This window comes from Bombina bombina, chromosome 6 (assembly GCF_027579735.1).
Source record: "Bombina bombina isolate aBomBom1 chromosome 6, aBomBom1.pri, whole genome shotgun sequence".
Classification (NCBI taxonomy): domain Eukaryota; kingdom Metazoa; phylum Chordata; class Amphibia; order Anura; family Bombinatoridae; genus Bombina; species Bombina bombina.
Window position 1 is genome coordinate 1,065,477,794 of NC_069504.1, and position 21,061 is coordinate 1,065,498,854.

At 38.7% G+C, this 21,061-nt stretch overlaps 1 protein-coding gene across 5 annotated transcripts in view; it reads left to right on the plus strand.

Annotated features, from left to right (window-relative positions):
• LOC128664173 (homeodomain-interacting protein kinase 2) overlaps window positions 1-21,061 on the plus strand; it is a 148,108-nt gene that overhangs the window by 122,211 nt on the left and 4,836 nt on the right. For 4 of the 5 annotated variants that reach the window (XM_053718936.1, XM_053718937.1, XM_053718934.1 and 1 more), the window contains 5 exons: window positions 934-1,076; window positions 1,411-1,584; window positions 3,945-4,229; window positions 11,726-11,958; window positions 14,238-14,395. In XM_053718936.1, coding sequence (XP_053574911.1) covers window positions 934-1,076; window positions 1,411-1,584; window positions 3,945-4,229; window positions 11,726-11,958; window positions 14,238-14,395 — 993 coding nt within the window. The remainder of the gene's footprint in view (window positions 1-933; window positions 1,077-1,410; window positions 1,585-3,944; window positions 4,230-11,725; window positions 11,959-14,237; window positions 14,396-21,061) is intronic. The other variant, XM_053718938.1, reaches the window with a different exon arrangement.

Sequence of the window (21,061 nt, forward strand, 5' to 3'; positions counted from 1 at the left end):
AAACTGTGCCTGTGGTTTTCCATTTCCTCACTATGTTCCTCACAGTGGACACTGACAGCTTAAATCTCTGTGGTAGCTTTTTGTAGCCTTCCCCTAAACCATAATGTTGAACAATCTTTGTTTTCAGGTCATTTGAGAGTTGTTTTAAGGTCCCCATGTTGCCACTCTTCAGAGGAGAGTCAAAGAGAACAACAACTTGCAATTGACCACCTTAAATACCTTTTTCTCATGATTGGATGCACCGGTCTATGAAGTTCAAGGCTTAATGGGCTCACCAAACAAATTGTGTGTTCCAATAAATCCGTGCTAGGTAGTTACAGGTATTCAAATCAACAAAATGACAAGGGTGCCCAAATTTATGCACCTGTCTAATTTTGTTTTGATGCAAATTGCACATTTTCTGTTAATCCAATAAACCTCATTTCACTACTGAAATATTGTATATTGTCCTTCAGTTATTTGATAGATCAATAGATGAAATTGCTGATCCAAACACCCAATTATTTATAAATGAAAATCATTGAAATTGTCAGGGGTGCCTAAACTTTTGCATATGACTGTATATAGATTAACTATAAATCCTCTTAATATTTTATCGGTCACAAAAATGATACATCTACCTAATATATTGATCAATTACACATTTGTATGTTTATGTGTATAGCTCCTGTGAATGGACACAGCACTTTACAGTTTCATTGTACAAATTATCAGGAATCAATTGTATTCTAGTGGGAAAAGAAGAGAGAGAACGCAGGTTTCTTGTCCTGAGGAGCTTACAATCTAAATAAATTCCAATGATAAACATATGAATGTCTTTGGGTTGTCAGACTAACCCGTGCCTAGAGAATTACAGATTTAAACCTGGTTATAAAATATTTGTAAAATGTGTTGCTACTTGAGATCAGTTGCTGCAGTATTTTCTTCCCACAGCAGGCCTGGCCTAGCGGCACCCAGCAAATCCTGCTTCCCCCGGCTTGGCAGCAGCTGGCCGGTGTAACTGCTCATACCTCAGTCCAGCATGCCACTGTGATTCCAGAGAGCATGACGGGCACTCAACAGCTGACTGACTGGAGGTGAGTCTGTCTGACCTTTTGCATTATTACTGCTTTTAGTATTACAGTTGCAGCAAGAGAATAAGCAGAGGCAAACGGTAATACTTGATTATAGTAAATGCTTAATCGCTACTGTTTTTAGATATAGTTATGCAAGGTGACAAATTATAACATTCTCCGTTTTATTGCCATAAGTGATTTCATCGATGTCATATGTAATTCCAGTAGTGAATTTAATTATTTGATAATATGTCATATTCCCTCTATAATTTCAGTGATATTTATGTAAAGTCATCTAATGTCCTTTTTTATATTTATGTATATATTTTTAAATTGCTGACCTCTTTCTACCCAGGAACTCGCATGCTCATAGCACCCATTACAATCCAATCATGCAACAACCTGCGCTCCTTGCTGGTCACGTAACGCTGCCCTCTGCACAGCCTCTGAATGTGGGTGTGGCTCATGTTATGAGGCAGCAGCCAACCAGCTCCTCCTCACGCAAGAAGCCGCACCACTCTTCAACAAGGTATGCTTACGGACCTTTGGGGGTGTGGAGGATACTAGAGAAATGGCCTTTAAGAAACACTGGCAACATTTCCCCCCTATTTTGACAGCTCATTAAAAAAAAGCAAAAAAACAATTGTGGTAGAAATAAATGTGCTGAATAAACCTATTTTTCTTGTCCTTCTCATTGAGCCTTTTTGTACTAACAAACTTGTGAGAGTTCTGTAACATCCAGTGAGTATAAATGTCAGGATATACCTCATGCATTTCCTTTAAATTTGAATGTTGGTTGTTTTTCACTTAAAATGGAAGACAAATGAAATATAAACTTGACTATTTGGCCCCAGCATACCATTTGGCTTAGTTTAGTAACATTATTATTATCATTATCAGGGGGGTAAATATATCACTATAGTTTACTAGTCAGGGGTTAAACGTTTACTATCCTAGAGGGAGAAAGGTTACTAGTTCACTCAATGTTAAAGATAATTTGAGTCCTGATTATGTTTGTTGTTGTTAATAATCATATTACTACAAGCTTTATCCTTGAACACCTTTATTTTATTCTAGACTGGCACCTTGGACATACTTTACCTGAGGGTGATCTGGAAATTTACTCAAATGCTGATTGGTGTATGCCAAAAGAACATACTTTTTTTTTTTTTATTTGGTTTTCCCTGAATAAAGTTAACTTAAAGGCAGTTTATTAAGTTACATTTTACAGTAGCTCTAATGAGGAAGGGGAATAAACCTATAATCTAGCTGTGTGCATGCAAGTGAGTGCTGGCCTTTCTATGTATGTGTTTACATGTTGAATAAATATGAATTCAAATATGTTTCAATTACAACTAATAGAGCAGTATTATGTGTGTATTTCCTACTAATGCTGATTGGCTGATGACTGCTTCCTACACACACTCATTAGACCTATCAGCAAATAAGCATTAGCAGGAAGTACACAAATCATACTGCTGTAGTAATGTCACTTTTTTGTGCCAAATAATTGACATATTTAACTTTCTAATGGATAACAGAAGATTTCTCATTACATCTCATTGTCAAAGAGAACAAGTTTGGGTGAAAGCATTAAAAAATCATTGAGAAAAGCTTGTTTACATTGTGGCCAGATCATCCCATATTTTCTTGTGAGTTTTTTTTTTTGTTTCAAAAGTTTATTGAGATTCAAATTTTTACATAGAAATAAACATCCAAAATAAAATCAATTACAGTCTTGAATCATTTTGCGTCTTACTTTTGAGGGGGTGTGGATAGGGGGGGTGGGAAGGGGGAGGGAAGTTCAGGTAATGTTACAATAATTATCAATGTTGAGAGGAGGAGTCATTGTACAATAAAGTGTACCGTCCAGGCCTGCATGTGTTTCTAGCTTTGCTTTCTGAGTTTTTTTTTTTTTTTTTTTTTTCTCCTTTTCATTCAGAAGAGGAGTGTATGTAGGTTTCCCACACAAGGAGCATCTGGGCGTATAAGTCTAAAGTTTTATTTTTCATGTAAAAGTATTCTTCCATAGATATAGTGCGATGGCACTCTGCAAGCCAGTGTGCCAGGGAGGGGGTCTTATCTGATTTCCAGTTTCTTGCAATCAGAATTTTAAAACTATTGCTCAGGATATGAAATAGTTTTTTTAACGGAGTAGAAAGTTTTCCCGGGGTCTTGTTAAAGAGCCATAAGCAAGGGTCTAAGGGAGTGGGTATTCCTAGTATTTTACTAGATTCCTGCGCTACCTCGTTCCAAATAGGTATTAATTTACTGCATTGCCACCATATGTGGGACATGTGGCACTCTTCAGATCCACATCTCCAGCATTGAGCTGATTTAAGTTTATATATTTTTTTACATCGTTCTGGTGTTAGGTACCATCTTTGAAGTATTTTTAAATTAAGCTCAACGAATTTGCAGGAGATTGAGGTTTTTTTAATATTTGTGAAAATTTGCAAGGCATCTGTGTAAGTAATTTCTATTCCCAATTCAGTGTTCCATCTGTCTATGTAATATGGTAGAGCTCCGTGCGGTTGTTGTGATAGGAGGGAGTGTGTAAGAGATAGAGCGTGTCTGGTTGGGGTGCTTTTATGGCAAATAGATTCGAAGGGTGTCATTGTCCTAATCATGTTATTGGATTGTGGGTGTGAAGTGATATATGATTGACACTGTCTATAGATTTCTTGTGAGTTTTACGTAAAACCAGGACTAATCATTCACGATTGGCAGATGGAGATTGTCGTGTTCACATTAAAACCATAGCAATAGCCAACCTGTTAATATCGGACATAGTCAATGTCTTGTAATGTATGTTTTGGTGATAAATTGAATAGAGTCTGATAGGACTGAGTTTAATTCGGTTGCATTTTTTTCCTTTCTGTCCTCTAGGAATGTCTCTGCCTATGAGGTTTCTTCTTCTCAGTCTCTCAGTTCCCCTCAGAGATCTAAGCGGGTGAAAGAGAACACCCCCCCTCGCTGTTCCATACCTCAAAACTCCGCCCCCTGTGTTCCTTCCATTACCTGTGGCTGGGGAGAGAGCGCTGTAGGAGGATCAAGAGAACGGCAGCGCCAAACCATAGTCATTCCTGACACACCCAGCCCAGCGGTGAGTGTCATCACTATCAGCAGCGATACAGATGAGGAGGAAGAGGAACAGAAACACGCCGCTCCCAGGTAAGTTTTTATCTTTCCAGGGGAATCTCTTCCTAACATAACTGAAATAAAAGGTACAGCATCCATGCAAAAAACCCAAACAAAAATAAAACAACTCCGACATCTAATTACAACTAAAATATAATAAGCATTATTACCTCCTGTACAGAACGGACTTAGAAAAATAATAGGACTGTCTAGTAATAATTTTGGTTAGAACGAAAGGGCTTTTGTTTTGTTAAGAAGCCTTTTTTTTAATAAATATTTTTTTCTCTATAATGTAGGCCATTATTCTGACTTTTCTGGGGGCTTAGTTGGATAGGTATGGATTCAAGTATAAATTGCAATGGAGTGGATTTGTAATACAGAGATGTTTAGCTCTGTAATGGTGCTAGATGGGGATGTCCAAAATGACACATTATGGGTAACTTGTGCTCTCAGAGATATTAATGGTGTTGTGACATCATAGAAAATGTAATATATTTCTTATGATGTCATTATGATGTCATCAGTGGCAACTTGTATGATGATATTGAAAAAGTTCAGGAACAGATCTTTATTTCAAAAGCTTCTACTTTACTGCACTGTATGAAAATCTAATGGGACATTATAATACAAAAATGTTATGTTCTAAATCATTAAAGACATTATTTTTTAATGAGATCCTAGCTTTATATGCTTTAACCCTACACCGTTTTAACAAATAGTCTTGCCCCTAAGACACAAGCATGGTGACTCTATAGCAGAATAAAGTTGTTTAATTAATCAAGAGTGGCTATCACTCATAGCCACCAGTCACCGGCCGTGTCCTGCCAAGGAGCTCCAGTGATGGCAGTTCCCTAGTTGGATTTTACCTGTGTATTTAACCCATTTGTGGAAAAATAACATGTAGTAAACTAGGTTCAGTAATGGAAAAAATACATGCATTTAAAATAATACAAACCAATCTGTTTCATTGTTGTAATAAAAAAAGACTAAGCAGTTGGTTATACTTAATACAAATAATTGCAATGTGTAATTATTTTAAATTAATTTTACCATTTATTTATTTTTAACTTAAAATGTTCAGTGCCCATTTCTTCCTGCCCAGCCCCACAAGGGGGCTGACTTCTCTACAGGAAGGACTATATAGCTTGATGGCATACATTTAGTGAATGCTAGGGAAGCAGGAAGTCCGTTTCTTGCCCAAGCTTAGAAGAGCACAGATTGCAACTTAAGTTCTCAGCATGTCAGTTTCCTTAAGCAACATTTTTCTTCTTGAATGTTTCATTTAGAGCATACAATTTTATACAACTTTCAGATTTTCTATTATCTATTTTTGCTTTATTCTGTTGGTATCTTTTGTTGAAGGAGCAGCAATGCACTACTGGTAGATAGCCAAGTGGTATATATGTGCAGCCACACATCAGCAGCTAGCTCCCAGTAGAGCATTGCTGCTTCTGAGCCAACCTAGGTATGCTTTTAACAAAGGATACCAAGAGTTTGAAGCAAATTATATGATAGAAGTAAATTGTTTAAAATTGCATTATCTATCTGAATCTTGGAAGAAAATGCGTTTCCTGTCCCTTTTAAATATTTCAACACCACAAATGGTTTTCATAATTTAATATAAATTTAAAAATGCTAATAAAATATTGAAAAGGTAATATTAGTTGATATTAGCTGAACATTGGCTTTACTTTTATTCAGGTAGTTGGTAAATTCAGGCAGGTAGTGTGCCCATTGAATAAGTCCTGGGAGAACGCAGGGTTTGCGCAGTGACATTAGTAGTTTTCAAGATCCCAAACTGGATCTTCAGTTATTTTAGATATCTTCCTTTCTTATTTTGTAGGAATTAAAGAGATCTCTCCATGTTCACATTTATATACCCAGACAAGACAGGAGAACAGTTTTCTCAGAAATCTCCTCAGAACTCTGTTTCCTCTGTAGTTTCGTATTCTGAGTAATGACATGCAAATGAGATTCACAAATAAGATTTCTATTACAGAAGCTGATTGGTGCAAACCTTTACTACATAACTGATACAGCAGCACCATACTTGTGAGATTAATGTAACAAATTTGTTTAGTAAAGAATTTATGGTATTCTATTGAAATATTGGTATTGTAGCAAAACTTATACTATTTTTATTGCAGGGCTTGATAAAAATACAGGGATGTGCCAATACCATAAGTTAAAGGGATATTAAACAATGCTACTTTAGTAACAACAGTTGTTAAATAAAAGTAAAAAAGGAGCAAATAACTTACTTGTTTTCTTGCAAAATGAGCACTTATAATTGATCAGTGTAGTCAGTCTACAGCTAGATAAGGGAGCAGACTTGCTGGGAACTTAAGTTGCACTCTGCCTCTTCTGAGCATGGGCAGAAACTGACTTCCTGTTTATCTAGTAGAGTGTAAATGCTTAGAAAAATACACGAATTTCTATGTGTTTTTTGCACATCCAGTGTACTTAAGATTACAATTTAATATCCCTTATTTGTGTGTAATTTACGTACAAACTTTATGTTTTTGGTGAACAATTTCGTTACGATTTTTGATGCACCTTAATAACTATTTTTTTCTCCTGCGTATGTATTATTTTTGTATGATTTTTAGTTATATGATTTTCATTGTGAACTTTTTTTCCGATACGAAAATGCAGTATACGCCACTTAGCGAGACACTAGTTTTTTTTAGTGTTAAGGGTGGCTTTTGATAATTCCACCTATTCTTATAGAATCTCACCAGTCCGGAGACCTTTAGATAATCGGGTCCTATGTCTACACCTTAGTTTTGCTAAGTAGGCTTCATTATCATTTTAATTTTTTTCTTATTATTAATTACACAAAAAATGCATCCATTTACAAACTGTAGAAAATAAAACTACTTGTTTGAATTTGCTTTAGTCATTTTATGACAGGTTCTGGTCAGGTATATACAGAGCTGTAATCAAAATCTCATTGCAAACATTACCTGAGTGGGAGAAAAATATATTATGATCAGAGATTAAATAAAAACAAAAGTATTAAAATTAAGTGTTTGAAAGACAGATGTTGCTCAACATAAATTCTTATGTATCCATGATGCAACTATGAAAAAGAAAGATGTTTATGTGTAAACCTGGGATTTTCTTTATTTTAAACTTGGATCCGCTTATCAGAGTAATTTTTCATTGACTTTAACTTTCATCTGAATGGTAAAAAGAGAAATTCAGCCAATCCGCATCATCAGCGTTGAGTTGCTACTTTTTGATTTGCTGTGGAATTTCAAGATAATCTCATGAGCTTTTACCATGAATCTTGTAGGATTGCATAGCTAACTTCCTTAAAGGGACATTAAACACTTTGAGATGGTAATATAAAATGAATTATATATATATATATATATATATATATATATATATATATATATATACACACTGTATATATAAAAAGTCTGCAATATACTTTCATTATTTATTTTGCCTCCTTTTCCTGTAATTCCATTCTGAAATTGTGAGCTGTACAGTTCCTGTTAGAAATGGAAGTGCAGAACACTGTTATATTTCACACAGTCATTGGCTGCACACTCTAGTGACCTATTTATAACTGTCCCTAATTGGCCACAGCAGAGAAGGTAATCTAAGTTACAACATGGCAGCTCCCATTGTTTTATAGACACTAAAACTTTACACATATTTTGTCAATATTTTAACAGCTAATAAAACTTTAAAAAATACATCAACATGTTATTCTCCGACTATTCTTTTTTTTGAATGCATCAATCTATCAAGCATCCATTTAGTGTTTAATGACCCTTTAAAGGGATATGAAACCCCCAAAAAATATTTTGTGATTCAGACAGAGCATTCCATTTTAAAAGAGTTTCCAATGTATTTCTATTATGAAATGTAATCCCTGCAACAGGATTTCTGTCCCCATACAAGGGCATGGGGACTTAATATTTACCTACCTAGGCATGGGGCTTGTGTCCTTATACATACATAAACTGTTATTTTAAAGTTTTTTTATTTTTTTATATTAAAGTAAAATGATTGTTATTTTTACGCTTTTTTTTCCCTTTTTAGTGAAATGTATATGGCACTTTATTGAATCGACATTATCCTGTTCAGGGCTTGTGACACTAAAGATTTATGATACAGAACTGTATAACATTGCTGGCATATTCTGAGAATCAGTCATATCATAAAGCACTGGGCAAATCGGCTTAATTTTTATCATGGTCTAAATCTCTTTGTGGAGATGAAGTCCAGGCCCATAATTCCTTCTTTTTTTCTATTAAAGGGACATAAACAGATTTGTTTATTTAGAAGACCAAATAGTAAAAAAACAAAATGCACAATTTACAAAAGTGAATCTATTCAGCACTTTAAAAAAATGGTTTTCATACTGGGTTGGTATTATTTATTGTATTTATTTGTTGTATGCCAAATTTGTAATGTCAGCCATTCAGGGGGAAGGAGGTTTACATGCTGGAGATTTAGAGGAGAGACCACATAGCACTATTTATTTAAGGTTATTGAAAATGTAATACCACCAGCTTGTTTAAAGGGGGGATACATGTGCATAAAGAAAATGCACTCATATGTTAGAACATTTATTATTCTACCATTGCTTTGCATAGAACATTTTTTAACCCTTGCAACAAACAGTTAAAATATGCTCCAGAGTAGTAGTGCACTACTAGGGTCGAGCTAAACACATCTGGTGAGCCAACGGCAAGAGGCATATGTGTATAGCTACCAATCATTAGCTAGCTCCTAGTAAAGCATTACTACTGCAGTACATATGATTTTCAACATAGAATACCAAGAAAACAAAGTAAATTTGAGAATAGAAGTGAATGTAAAAGTGTCCTAAATTTTCTGAATTATGAAAATTTAATTTTGGCTTTCATGTCCATAAACCTTTTCAAGTAGACTGTCCCTTTAAAGGGATAGTAAACCCCCAAATTTTTTTGTGTGATTCAGATAGAACATACAATTTGAAACAACTTTCCAATTTAATTCTATTATCAAATTTCCTTCATTCTCTTGTTATCCATTGCTGAAGGGACAGCATTGCACTACTGACAGGAAGCTGAAAATATCTATTTAGGCAATCACAAGAGACAAATGTGTGCAGGTGTCTTAAATTAAGTTGTCTACCATTGGAATTTCACTACCGCGTCACTTCCGGTGACGTGTAGTCAGCTGCTGGAGGGTTGTGGCGCTCTCTGCGCATGTTTAAGGCACAATAAAAAGCGCTCACTGGAGGCCCAACCTCCTACACACAGCTGTTTAAGGCAGAATAGCTGACAACTTACTTTAGAACACCGGTGTTCTAAAGTAAGTTGTGTACCGCGTAGGAATTACCGCCCGATCGCTCTCTGTCCTCTCCATAACACAGATTTTATTTTGCAATCTTGTATTTTCGCCGTTCTATACCTTTTATAGCAATATCTAAAAATAATTTGCGATATTGCTATAAAGGTATAGAACGGCAAAAAAAGAAATAAATACAGCAAGTAAAAACTATTTCAAAAGTATTGCAAAATAAAATCTATGTTATGGGGAGAAGGACAGAACGATCAGGCGCCAATTCCTACACGGTACACAACTTACTTTACAACACAGATGTTCTCAAGTAAGTTGTCAGCTATTCTGCCTGAAACAGCTGTTTGTAGGAGGTTGGGCCTCTAGCGCATGAGCAGTGAGTGCCACAAACCTCCAGCAGCTGATTAAAGTCACCGGAAGTGACGCGGTAGTCACATTCCTACGCAGTAGACAACTAACTTTAGAACACGGGCACCAATTAGCAGCAGCTCCCACTAGTGTATGATATGTGCGTATTCATTTTTTAACAAGGGATACTAAGAGAACGAAGCACATTTGTAAATAGAAGTGAATTTAAAAGTCTCTTAAAATGACATGCTCTGTCTGAATCATGCTAGTTTAATTCTGACTTTCCTATCCCTTTAAGCCATCTGTTAGTGCTGCCCTCTTTGCTTTGTCCTTACATTCTTCATTATTTATTAAAATTCCTTTTCTTCAGTTTTTTCTTTCATCTACCTCTTGACCTTCCCCTTGTTCTCTTATATTACTCTGTCCTTCTGTCTTTGCCTCCCCCCCCCCCCCCCCCCCTGATATATAGCCGTGTTTGTTTCTCCTGGCTGCAGTCTGATTACCTTGTTCCTTTATGCGAGATCCATTCCTTTCCATCACTCTAAAAACTTCAGTTGCCATAACAACATAATGCAATCACTGAAACATAGCAGCTATTTTCTTTTTGTCACACTCAGCCTTGTGCTGTCATGGAAATCAGCCTGTATTGCAGAGGGATGCACCTCCCCCCACTCACCCGCATCCTGTCTCCCTTACCAGGGACAGCCAAAACAACACGCCAGTTGTTAGTCTTTATTAAGGCAACAGTACCATTTTTTTACGATTTCTTCTTGAGCAAAGGATTCTTCCTCTGTGACCATCCATTTTAGGGGATTTTTTTTTTTTTTTAAATGAAAAACACATACTGTAAGGGAGTTGATAATACCGTTCTGTTTTTTTCACAGCCTCATTTATGAGAAAAAGTTCCTTAACGTTTTTTTTTAATAGATATTTGTGTTCATTAAAACCAAAACCTGTTATTCTTAAGCACCTGCCCGTAAAAATGGGCTGAGCCTTTAGGTAAAGCAGACCTGCTAATGTTATCTATGTCTAAACAATATTTAGGTATTGAAATGCCAATTATAGCTGGGCACATATAACTATTTTATATACAAAAATGTCTTCTACCCCCTGCTGGAAGATTAATCACTTCTATTCTCTCTTGTTTACATAGTCTTTCTTCATAGAATATTTTCAGTTTTCTACAGGCAAACACAACTATTTCAAATAACTAAATAAATGATAGCTGTTTGCCAACAAATATACTGCAAAAGGTAAAGTTGACCAATAAGAACACATTAAAATGGAGTACAACGTCCCTTTAACTGTTAAAGACGGCTGCAATGCTCTACTGCTCATTACAGAGCTTTATGGTAATTAAGAGGTTAAAAAAGGACCTGGTAATCCTGGTCTGTCTGTCTGTATTCCTATGATCCTTTATTTAGAATTTATATATAAATACATTATCAATTTTTCTAAAATATGTTTCAGAAGTCATTAAGGGTGCATGATCATAAAATCCATACATGCACCTCAGCCAGTTGGAGATTTGGGTTCCTCCACTGCTGCTGTTTTGGTTAATTTGCATGTATGTTTTTTTTGGGGGGGAGGTGGGCACACAGGAGTGTTTGTTGTGCACAAGTGTAACTTAGTATTTAAATCCTTAGCATTGGGGGTTAAAATATAGGCAGAAATTAATTGATCTTAGATTCTGCTCTAATAAAATTGATGTTTGTTTATTTTTTTTATGTCCTTTTATACACTGTGAAATATATTTGAGAAAACACCAACTGTAGAAAGCAGGTGGTTAAATAATGAGTTGAATAATTCAGATTTAAATAATATTTAAGACTGAAAAACTTCCCAGCTTACAGTCTGTTTTACGTTTTCCTCAGCCTCCCCAAACAACGAAGAAACGTCATCAGCTGTGTCACAGTACACGATTCTCCCATCTCTGATTCCTCCAGCAATATCAGCCCCTATGCAACCAACGGGCAGCGACGTGGAGCCCAAGAGACCAAGTGTCCACCTGAGAACATCTGCCCTGCTAACCCACGCACCATAATTGTTCCACCTCTGAAGACCCAACCAAGTGAAGGGCGATTGGAGTGCGAGCGTCGACAGCCAGGTAGTAATTTCTCTCTTTCATTATTTCATAATTAATATTTGAGATATATATACAGGCACACAGTCACACTCAGTAGTACCCGTGTTTGTGTGTACAACTGAGCATGTTTATTAAGTAGTATCTTCTGGTCCTGATAATAATTCCCATGATGTATAGTATTATCCCATATTCTACTAGGATTTTTGCTGTTTTGTTTTTGGCTTTTAAAAATAACACCAATTTTATATTAATATTAAAAAATATTTTTATCCAGTCTATGGTGATAACATTCTTGATCTTATCTTAAAAAATAATTATAATTTTTTTAATAAAATGTAGCAATATTTTCTATGTTAAATTGTGCAGTCTAATCTAATGGCAGATCACCTAAAGGGATTTCATGATTCAGATAGAGCTGGGATAAACCACTTTCTAATTTACTTCTATTATCAATTTTCCTTTGTTCTCTTTGTATCTTTTGTTAAAAAGCAGGAATGTATGTTTAGGAGCCTGCCCATTTCTGGAGCACTATATGGTAACAGTTTTGCAAGAATGTTATCCATCCACTATTTCCTGTCCATGTAGTGCACCAGATGCCTACCTAGGTATCTCTTCAATACAGAATATTATGGGAACGAAGCAAATTTGATAATAGAAGTAAATTGAAAACGTTTTTTAAATGCTATTCTCTGTCTGAATCACAAATTTGTTTGGGGGGTTTTATATCCCTTTAATTATGTTCAGTGTTTTCCAAGCAAATGAGTTACATTCATAGTTAATGTGAGTTCCAGAGCAGCAGTACACTACTGGCAGCTTGCTCAACACATCTGGTGAGCCAGTGACTATAGGCAAGTGGGAGTATTCAGCAATCCTCTGCTAGCTCCCAGTAGTGCATTGCTGCAGAGCATATGTACATATGTTTTCCAATAAAGGGTACCAAGACAACAAAGTAAATTTGATAATATTCATTAGTTCAGGGGTCTTCAAACTTTTTTTTTTTTCTGAAGGCCTAGTGCAATGATATACCTATATACATATACCTTCATGACTTTTTATGATTGGTCTGAACATTTCTGAAGTAATATATAACAAGATAGGCACAATTTTTGGAAAAAGGGACTAAACTTTGTGCACACACTCTCATACAACATGCACACACCACACACACACACACACACACACACTCTCATACAACACACACACACCACACACACACACTCATACAACATGCACACACCACACACACACTCTCATACAACACACACACACCACACACACACACTCTCATACAACACACACACACCACACACACACACTCTCATACAACATCCACACACACACACTCTCATACAACATGCACACACCACACACACACACTCTCATACAACACACACACACCACACACACACTCTCATACAACACACACACACCACACACACACTCTCATACAACATGCACACACCACACACACACTCTCATACAACATGCACACACCACACACACACTCTCATACAACATGCACACACCACACACACACTGTCCTACAACATGCACACACCACACACACACTCTCATACAACATGCACACACCACACACACACACACACACACTGTCCTACAACATGCACACACCACACACACACACACTGTCCTACAACATGCACACACCACACACACACACACACACACACACACACACTCTCCTACAACATGCACACACCACACACTCTCCTACAACATGCGCACACACCACACACTCTCCTACAACATGCGCACACACCACACACTCTCCTACAACATGCGCACACACCACACACTCTCCTACAACATGCGCACACACCACACACACACACACACTCTCCTACAACATGCGCACACACCACACACACACACACACACACTCTCCTACAACATGCGCACACACCACACACACACACACACACACTCTCCTACAACATGCGCACACACCACACACACACACACACACACTCTCCTACAACATGCGCACACACCACACACACACACTCTCCTACAACATGCGCACACACCACACACACACACACACTCCTACAACATGCGCGCACACCACACACACCACACACTCTCATACAGCACACACACGTTGCGACCCAGTAATGTTCAGACCCGTGGTTTGAAGAACCCTGCTCTAGCAGAATCAAAGTTTAATTTTTATTTTCATGTCACTTTAAGTAATTAATTATTTGTAAATTTTGAGAATATTCGAATAGATAAGGTGTGCTATTACTTTATATTATCTTGTGTTTCCCCTCGTTCTTCAGACACCACAACCAGCCACCATACATATAAACCTAAGTCATCTGCTTCCACTGTGGCATCTGCCTCTCATTCCTCTGGGAACTCTACAGGGGCCACCTATCGTCAGCAGCGAGCACCTGGGCACTCCTTCCAGCAGCAACAGCCTCTTAACCTCAGCCAGGTAAAGGCCTCTGTGTGTGTGTGTTCGCGCGTGCACATGCATATGTGTATTTGTGCGCGTGTACATGCTTAGCATTAGTTATGCAAAACAAAGATACAGATGACCATGTGGTCTAATACACTATTCAGGATTTATATATATATATATATATATATATATATATATATATATATATATATATATATATATATATATAGTATACAGAGTTACAGTGTTATAAATTAAATAATCTAAAATAAAAAAAAATACTGCATACAAAATAAATACTTAAAGGGCCAGTAAACCTAGAAAATAATGTTATATAATTCTGCACATAGTGTAGAATATAACATTATATTAGTGCTAGCATTATGCGACATAATATTGCAGTTACATTTTTATTAAAAAAGAGGGTTTTTCAGACCTGCCCACTGTGATCTACTGAGCGGGTCTGTTTTTTTCACTGAGCGCATCTGGCCAGCTGTCTAGTCACAGCCTGATCGCGCCATTACACTCAATGTAGCTCGCTCCTGCTCTGTCTGACAGCAGGAGCGAGCTACATTGAGTGTAATGGCGCGAACGGGCTGGGCTGTGAAGAATTATATCGCATTATTTTCTAGGTTTACTGACCCTTTTAAAGCAATTTTAAACTATATTGTAGCCCCTTGAGTATTCTTTTTTTTTTCTTATCTCCTTTGCTGTCACTAATTAGGAGCTAAAAAAAATTTTTCTCCTGTTAAGTGTAGTCAGTCCACGGGTCATCATTACTTCTGGGATATTAACTCCTCCCCAACAGGAAGTGCAAGAGGATCACCCAAGCAGAGCTGCTATATAGTTCCTCCCCTCTACGTCACACCCAGTCATTCTCTTGCACCCAACTAATAGATAGGATGTGTGAGAGGACTGTGGTGATTATACTTAGTTTTTATATCTTCAGCACCGGAGTGTGTTGTTCCTTCTCAGGTAGAATTTGAAGAAGAATCTACCTGAGTTTTTGTATGATCTTAGTCGGCGTAGCTAAGATTCATTTTGCTGTTCTCGGCCATTCTGAGGAGTGAGGTAAACTTCAGATCAGGGGACAGCGGGCAGGTTCACCTGCAAAGAGGTATGTTGCAGTATATTATTTTCTGAGGAATGGAATTGACTAAGAAAATACTGCCAATACCGATATAATGTAAGTTCAGCCTTAAATGCAGTAGTAGCAACTGGTATCAGGCTGTTATGTATATATATGTTTACACTTCAGTATTCTGGGGAATGGCACTTCACTGGGACAATACTGTATGCATATAACTTTTAGCCTATCTTGCAGTGGGAACGACTAGCAGCAGGCTTTTTAATAACATTTCATATTATTAGATTTTAAACGTTTAAACGTTTACTGGTATGTTAAATCGTTTAATTATCTGAGGTACTTGGTGAAAAATTGTTTTTGGGCACTGTTTTTCCACTTGGCTGTCGTTTATTTTAAATTTAAGACAGTTTTACTGAACTTCCCTCACAGTTGTGTGAGAGGGGGAGGGGCCTATTTTGGCGCTTTTGCTACGCATCAGAAATTCAGTCACAAGTCTGTTTTCTCTCCCTGCATGAGGGAGGTAATCACTCACAGCAGACCTGTGAGATTGTGCTTTGACTGTGATAAAAAACGTTTATATTTTGTACATTTTTTTCTGCTATTAAGGGTTAGTTATCCATTGCTAATGGGGGCAATCCTTTGCTAAATTTATGCCTTTACCGGGAAAAATTTGTTTTTTATAACTTATCCGGTTTCATTGTTATTCAACTGTCATAGTTTTTTTCTGTGCTTCTTAAAGGCACAGTACGTTTTGCATATTACTTGTAAATTGAGTTGAACAGTATTTCCAAGCTTGCTAGTCTAATTGCTAGTTTGTTAAACATGTCTGACTCAGAGGAATATCTCTGTGCTATATGTGCAAAAGCCAAGGTGGAGCCCAATAGAAATTTATGTACTAATTGCATTGATGCTACTTTAAATAAAAGTCAATCTGTACAAGTTGAACATCATTCACCAAACAACGAGGGGGAAGTTATGCCGACTAACTTGCCTCACGTGTCAGTACCTGCATCTCCCGCTCGGGAGGTGCGTGATATTGTAACGCCGAGTACTTCAGGGCGGCCATTACAAATCACCTTACAGGACATGGCTAATGTTATGACTGAAGTTTTGTCTAAATTACCAGAACTTAGAGGTAAGCGAGATCACTCTGGGGGGAGAACAGAGTGCACTGATAATAATAGGGCCATGTCAGATACTGCGTCACAATTTGCAGAACATGAGGACGGAGAGCTTCAATCTGCAGGTGACGGATCTGATCCAAATAGAGTGGATTCAGACATTTCAAATTTTAAGTTTAAACTAGAAAACCTCCGTGTACTGCTAGGGGAGGTATTAGCGGCTCTGAATGATTGTAACACCGTTGCAATCCCAGAGAAATTATGTAGGCTGGATAGATACTATGCGGTACCAGCGAGTACTGACGTATTTCCTATACCTAAGAGGCTTACAGAGATAATTACTAAGGAGTGGGATAGGCCCGGTGTACCCTTTTCCCCCCCTCCTGTATTTAGAAAAATGTTTCCAATAGACGCCACCACGCGGGACTTATGGCAGACGGTCCCTAAGGTGGAGGGAGCAGTTTCTACTCTGGCTAAGCGTACCACTATCCCGGTGGAGGATAGCTGTGCTTTTTCAGATCCAATGGATAAAAAGTTAGAGGGTTACCTTAAGAAAATGTTTGTTCAACAAGGTTTTATATTGCAACCCCTTGCATGTATTGCGTCTGTCACGGCTGCGGCCGCATTTTGGTCCGAGTCTCTGGAAGAGACTCTTGACTCAGCAACTATAGATGAGATTTCAAACAAGCTTAAAACCCTTAAGCTAGCTAATTCATTTATTTCAGATGCCGTAGTACATTTATCTAAACTTACGGCTAAGAATTCCGGATTCGCCATTCAAACACGTAGAGCTCTGTGGCTAAAATCCTGGCCAGCTGATGTTACTTCTAAATCTAAATTACTTAACATACCTTTCAAGGGGCAGACCTTATTCGGGCCCGGTTTGAAAGAAATTATCGCTGACATTACAGGAGGTAAAGGCCATGCCCTGCCTCAAGACAGAGCCAAACCTAGGGCTAGACAGTCTAATTTTCGTGCCTTTCGTAACTTCAAGGCAGGAGCAGCATCAACTTCCTCTGCACCAAAACAGGAAGGAGCTGTTGCTCGCTACAGACAAGGCTGGAAACCTAACCAGTCCTGGAACAAGGGCAAGCAGGCCAGAAAACCTGCTGCTGCCCCTAAGACAGCATGAATTGAGGGCCCCCGATCCGGGAACGGATCTAGTGGGGGGCAGACTTTCTCTCTTCGCCCAGGCTTGGGCAAGAGATGTCCAGGATCCCTGGGCGTTAGAGATCATATCTCAGGGATATCTTCTGGACTTCAAATCCTCTCCCCCAAAAGGGAGATTTCATCTTTCAAGGTTGTCAACAAACCAAATAAAGAAAGAGGCGTTTCTACGCTGTGTACAAGATCTTTTACTAATGGGAGTGATCCATCCGGTTCCGCGATCGGAGCACGGACAGGGGTTTTACTCAAATCTGTTTGTGGTTCCCAAGAAAGAAGGAACCTTCAGACCAATCTTGGATTTAAAGATCCTAAACAAATTCCTAAGAGTTCCATCGTTCAAAATGGAAACTATTCGGACAATCTTACCCATGATCCAAAAGGGTCAGTACATGACCACAGTGGATTTAAAGGATGCTTACCTTCACATACCGATTCACAAAGATCATTACCGGTATCTAAGGTTTGCCTTCCTAGACAGGCATTACCAGTTTGTAGCTCTTCCATTCGGATTGGCTACGGCTCCAAGAATCTTCACAAAGGTTCTGGGCTCTCTTCTGGCGGTACTAAGACCGCGAGGAATTTCGGTGGCTCCGTACCTAGACGACATTCTGATACAAGCGTCAAGCTTTCAAACTGCCAAGTCTCATACAGAGTTAGTACTGGCATTTCTAAGGTCGCATGGGTGGAAGGTGAACGAAGAGAAGAGTTCTCTTTTTCCACTCACAAGAGTTCCCTTCTTGGGGACTCTTATAGATTCTGTAGAAATGAAGATTTACCTGACAGAAGACAGGTTAACAAAGCTTCAAAATGCTTGCCGTGTCCTTCATTCCATTCAACACCCGTCAGTGGCTCAATGCATGGAGGTAATCGGCTTAATGGTAGCGGCAATGGACATAGTACCCTTTGCACGCCTTCATCTCAGACCGCTGCAATTGTGCATGCTAAGTCAGTGGAATGGGGATTACTCAGATTTGTCCCCTACTCTGAATCTGGATCAAGAGACCAGAAATTCTCTTCTATGGTGGCTTTCTCGGCCACATCTGTCCAGGGCGATGCCCTTCAGCAGGCCAGATTGGACAATTGTAACAACAGACGCCAGCCTACTAGGTTGGGGCGCTGTCTGGAATTCCCTGAAGGCTCAGGGATCATGGACTCAGGAGGAGAGTCTCCTTCCAATAAACATTCTGGAATTGAGAGCAGTTTTCAATGCCCTTCTGGCTTGGCCTCAGTTAATAACTCGGAGGTTCATCAGGTTTCAGTCGGACAACATCACGACTGTAGCTTACATCAACCATCAAGGAGGGACAAGAAGCTCCCTAGCGATGATGGAAGTATCAAAGATAATACGCTGGGCAGAGTCTCACTCTTGCCACCTGTCAGCGATCCACATTCCGGGAGTGGAGAACTGGGAGGCGGATTTCCTAAGTCGTCAGACTTTTCATCCGGGGGAGTGGGAACTTCATCCGGAGGTCTTTGCCCAAATACTTCGACGATGGGGCAAACCAGAGATAGATCTCATGGCGTCTCGCCAGAACGCCAAGCTTCCTTGTTACGGGTCCAGGTCCAGGGATCCGGGAGCGGTCCTGGTAGATGCTTTGACAGCACCCTGGACCTTCGGGATGGCTTATGTGTTTCCACCCTTCCCGATGCTTCCTCGATTGATTGCCAGGATCAAACAGGAGAGAGCATCAGTGATTCTAATAGCGCCTGCGTGGCCACGCAGGACCTGGTATGCAGATCTAGTGGACATGTCATCCTGTCCACCTTGGTCTCTGCCTCTGAGACAGGACCTTCTGATTCAGGGTCCTTTCAAACATCAAAATCTAATTTCTCTGAAGCTGACTGCTTGGAAATTGAACGCTTGATTTTATCAAAGCGTGGATTTTCGGAGTCAGTAATTGATACCTTAATACAGGCTAGGAAACCTGTTACCAGAAAGATTTACCATAAAATATGGCGTAAATACTTACATTGGTGCGAATCCAAGAGTTACTCATGGAGTAAGGTTAGGATTCCTAGGATATTGTCTTTTCTACAAGAAGGTTTAGAAAAGGGTTTATCTGCTAGTTCCTTAAAGGGACAGATCTCAGCTCTGTCCATTCTTTTACATAAACGTCTGTCAGAAGTTCCAGACGTTCAGGCTTTTTGTCAGGCTTTGGCCAGGATTAAGCCTGTGTTTAAAACTGTTGCTCCACCATGGAGCTTAAATTTAGTTCTTAACGTTTTACAGGGTGTTCCGTTTGAACCCCTTCATTCCATTGATATCAAATTGTTATCTTGGAAAGTTCTGTTTTTAATGGCTATTTCCTCGGCTCGAAGAGTCTCGGAGTTATCGGCCTTACATTGTGATTCTCCTTATCTGATTTTTCATTCAGACAAGGTAGTTCTGCGTACTAAACCTGGGTTCTTACCTAAGGTAGTCACTAATAGGAATATCAATCAAGAGATTGTTGTTCCATCATTGTGTCCTAATCCTTCTTCAAAGAAGGAACGACTTCTACACAATCTGGATGTAGTCCGTGCTTTGAAATTTTATTTACAGGCAACTAAAGATTTTCGCCAAACTTCTTCCCTGTTTGTCGTTTATTCTGGACAGAGGAGAGGTCAAAAAGCTTCTGCTACCTCTCTCTCCTTTTGGCTTCGTAGCATAATACGTTTAGCCTATGAGACTGCTGGACAGCAGCCTCCTGAAAGAATTACAGCTCATTCTACTAGAGCTGTGGCTTCCACTTGGGCCTTTAAGAATGAGGCCTCTGTTGAACAGATTTGCAAGGCTGCAACTTGGTCTTCTCTTCATACTTTTTCCAAATTTTCCAAATTTGACACTTTTGCTTCTTCGGAGGCTGTTTTTGGGAGAAAGGTTCTTCAGGCAGTGGTTCCTTCCGTATAAAGATCCTGCCTGTCCCTCCCGTCATCCGTGTACTTTTGCTTTGGTATTGGTATCCCAGAAGTAATGATGACCCGTGGACTGACTACACTTAACAGGAGAAAACATAATTTATGCTTACCTTATAAATTCCTTTCTCCTGTAGTGTAGTCAGTCCACGGCCCGCCCTGTTTTTTATGGCAGGTCTAAATTTTTAAATTATACTCCAGTCACCACTGCACCCTATAGTTTCTCCTTTCTCGTTTGGTTCTCGGTCGAATGACTGGGTGTGACGTAGAGGGGAGGAGCTATATAGCAGCTCTGCTTGGGTGATCCTCTTGCACTTCCTGTTGGGGAGGAGTTAATATCCCAGAAGTAATGATGACCCGTGGACTGACTACACTACAGGAGAAAGGAATTTATCAGGTAAGCATAAATTATGTTTTTTCTTCAATGAT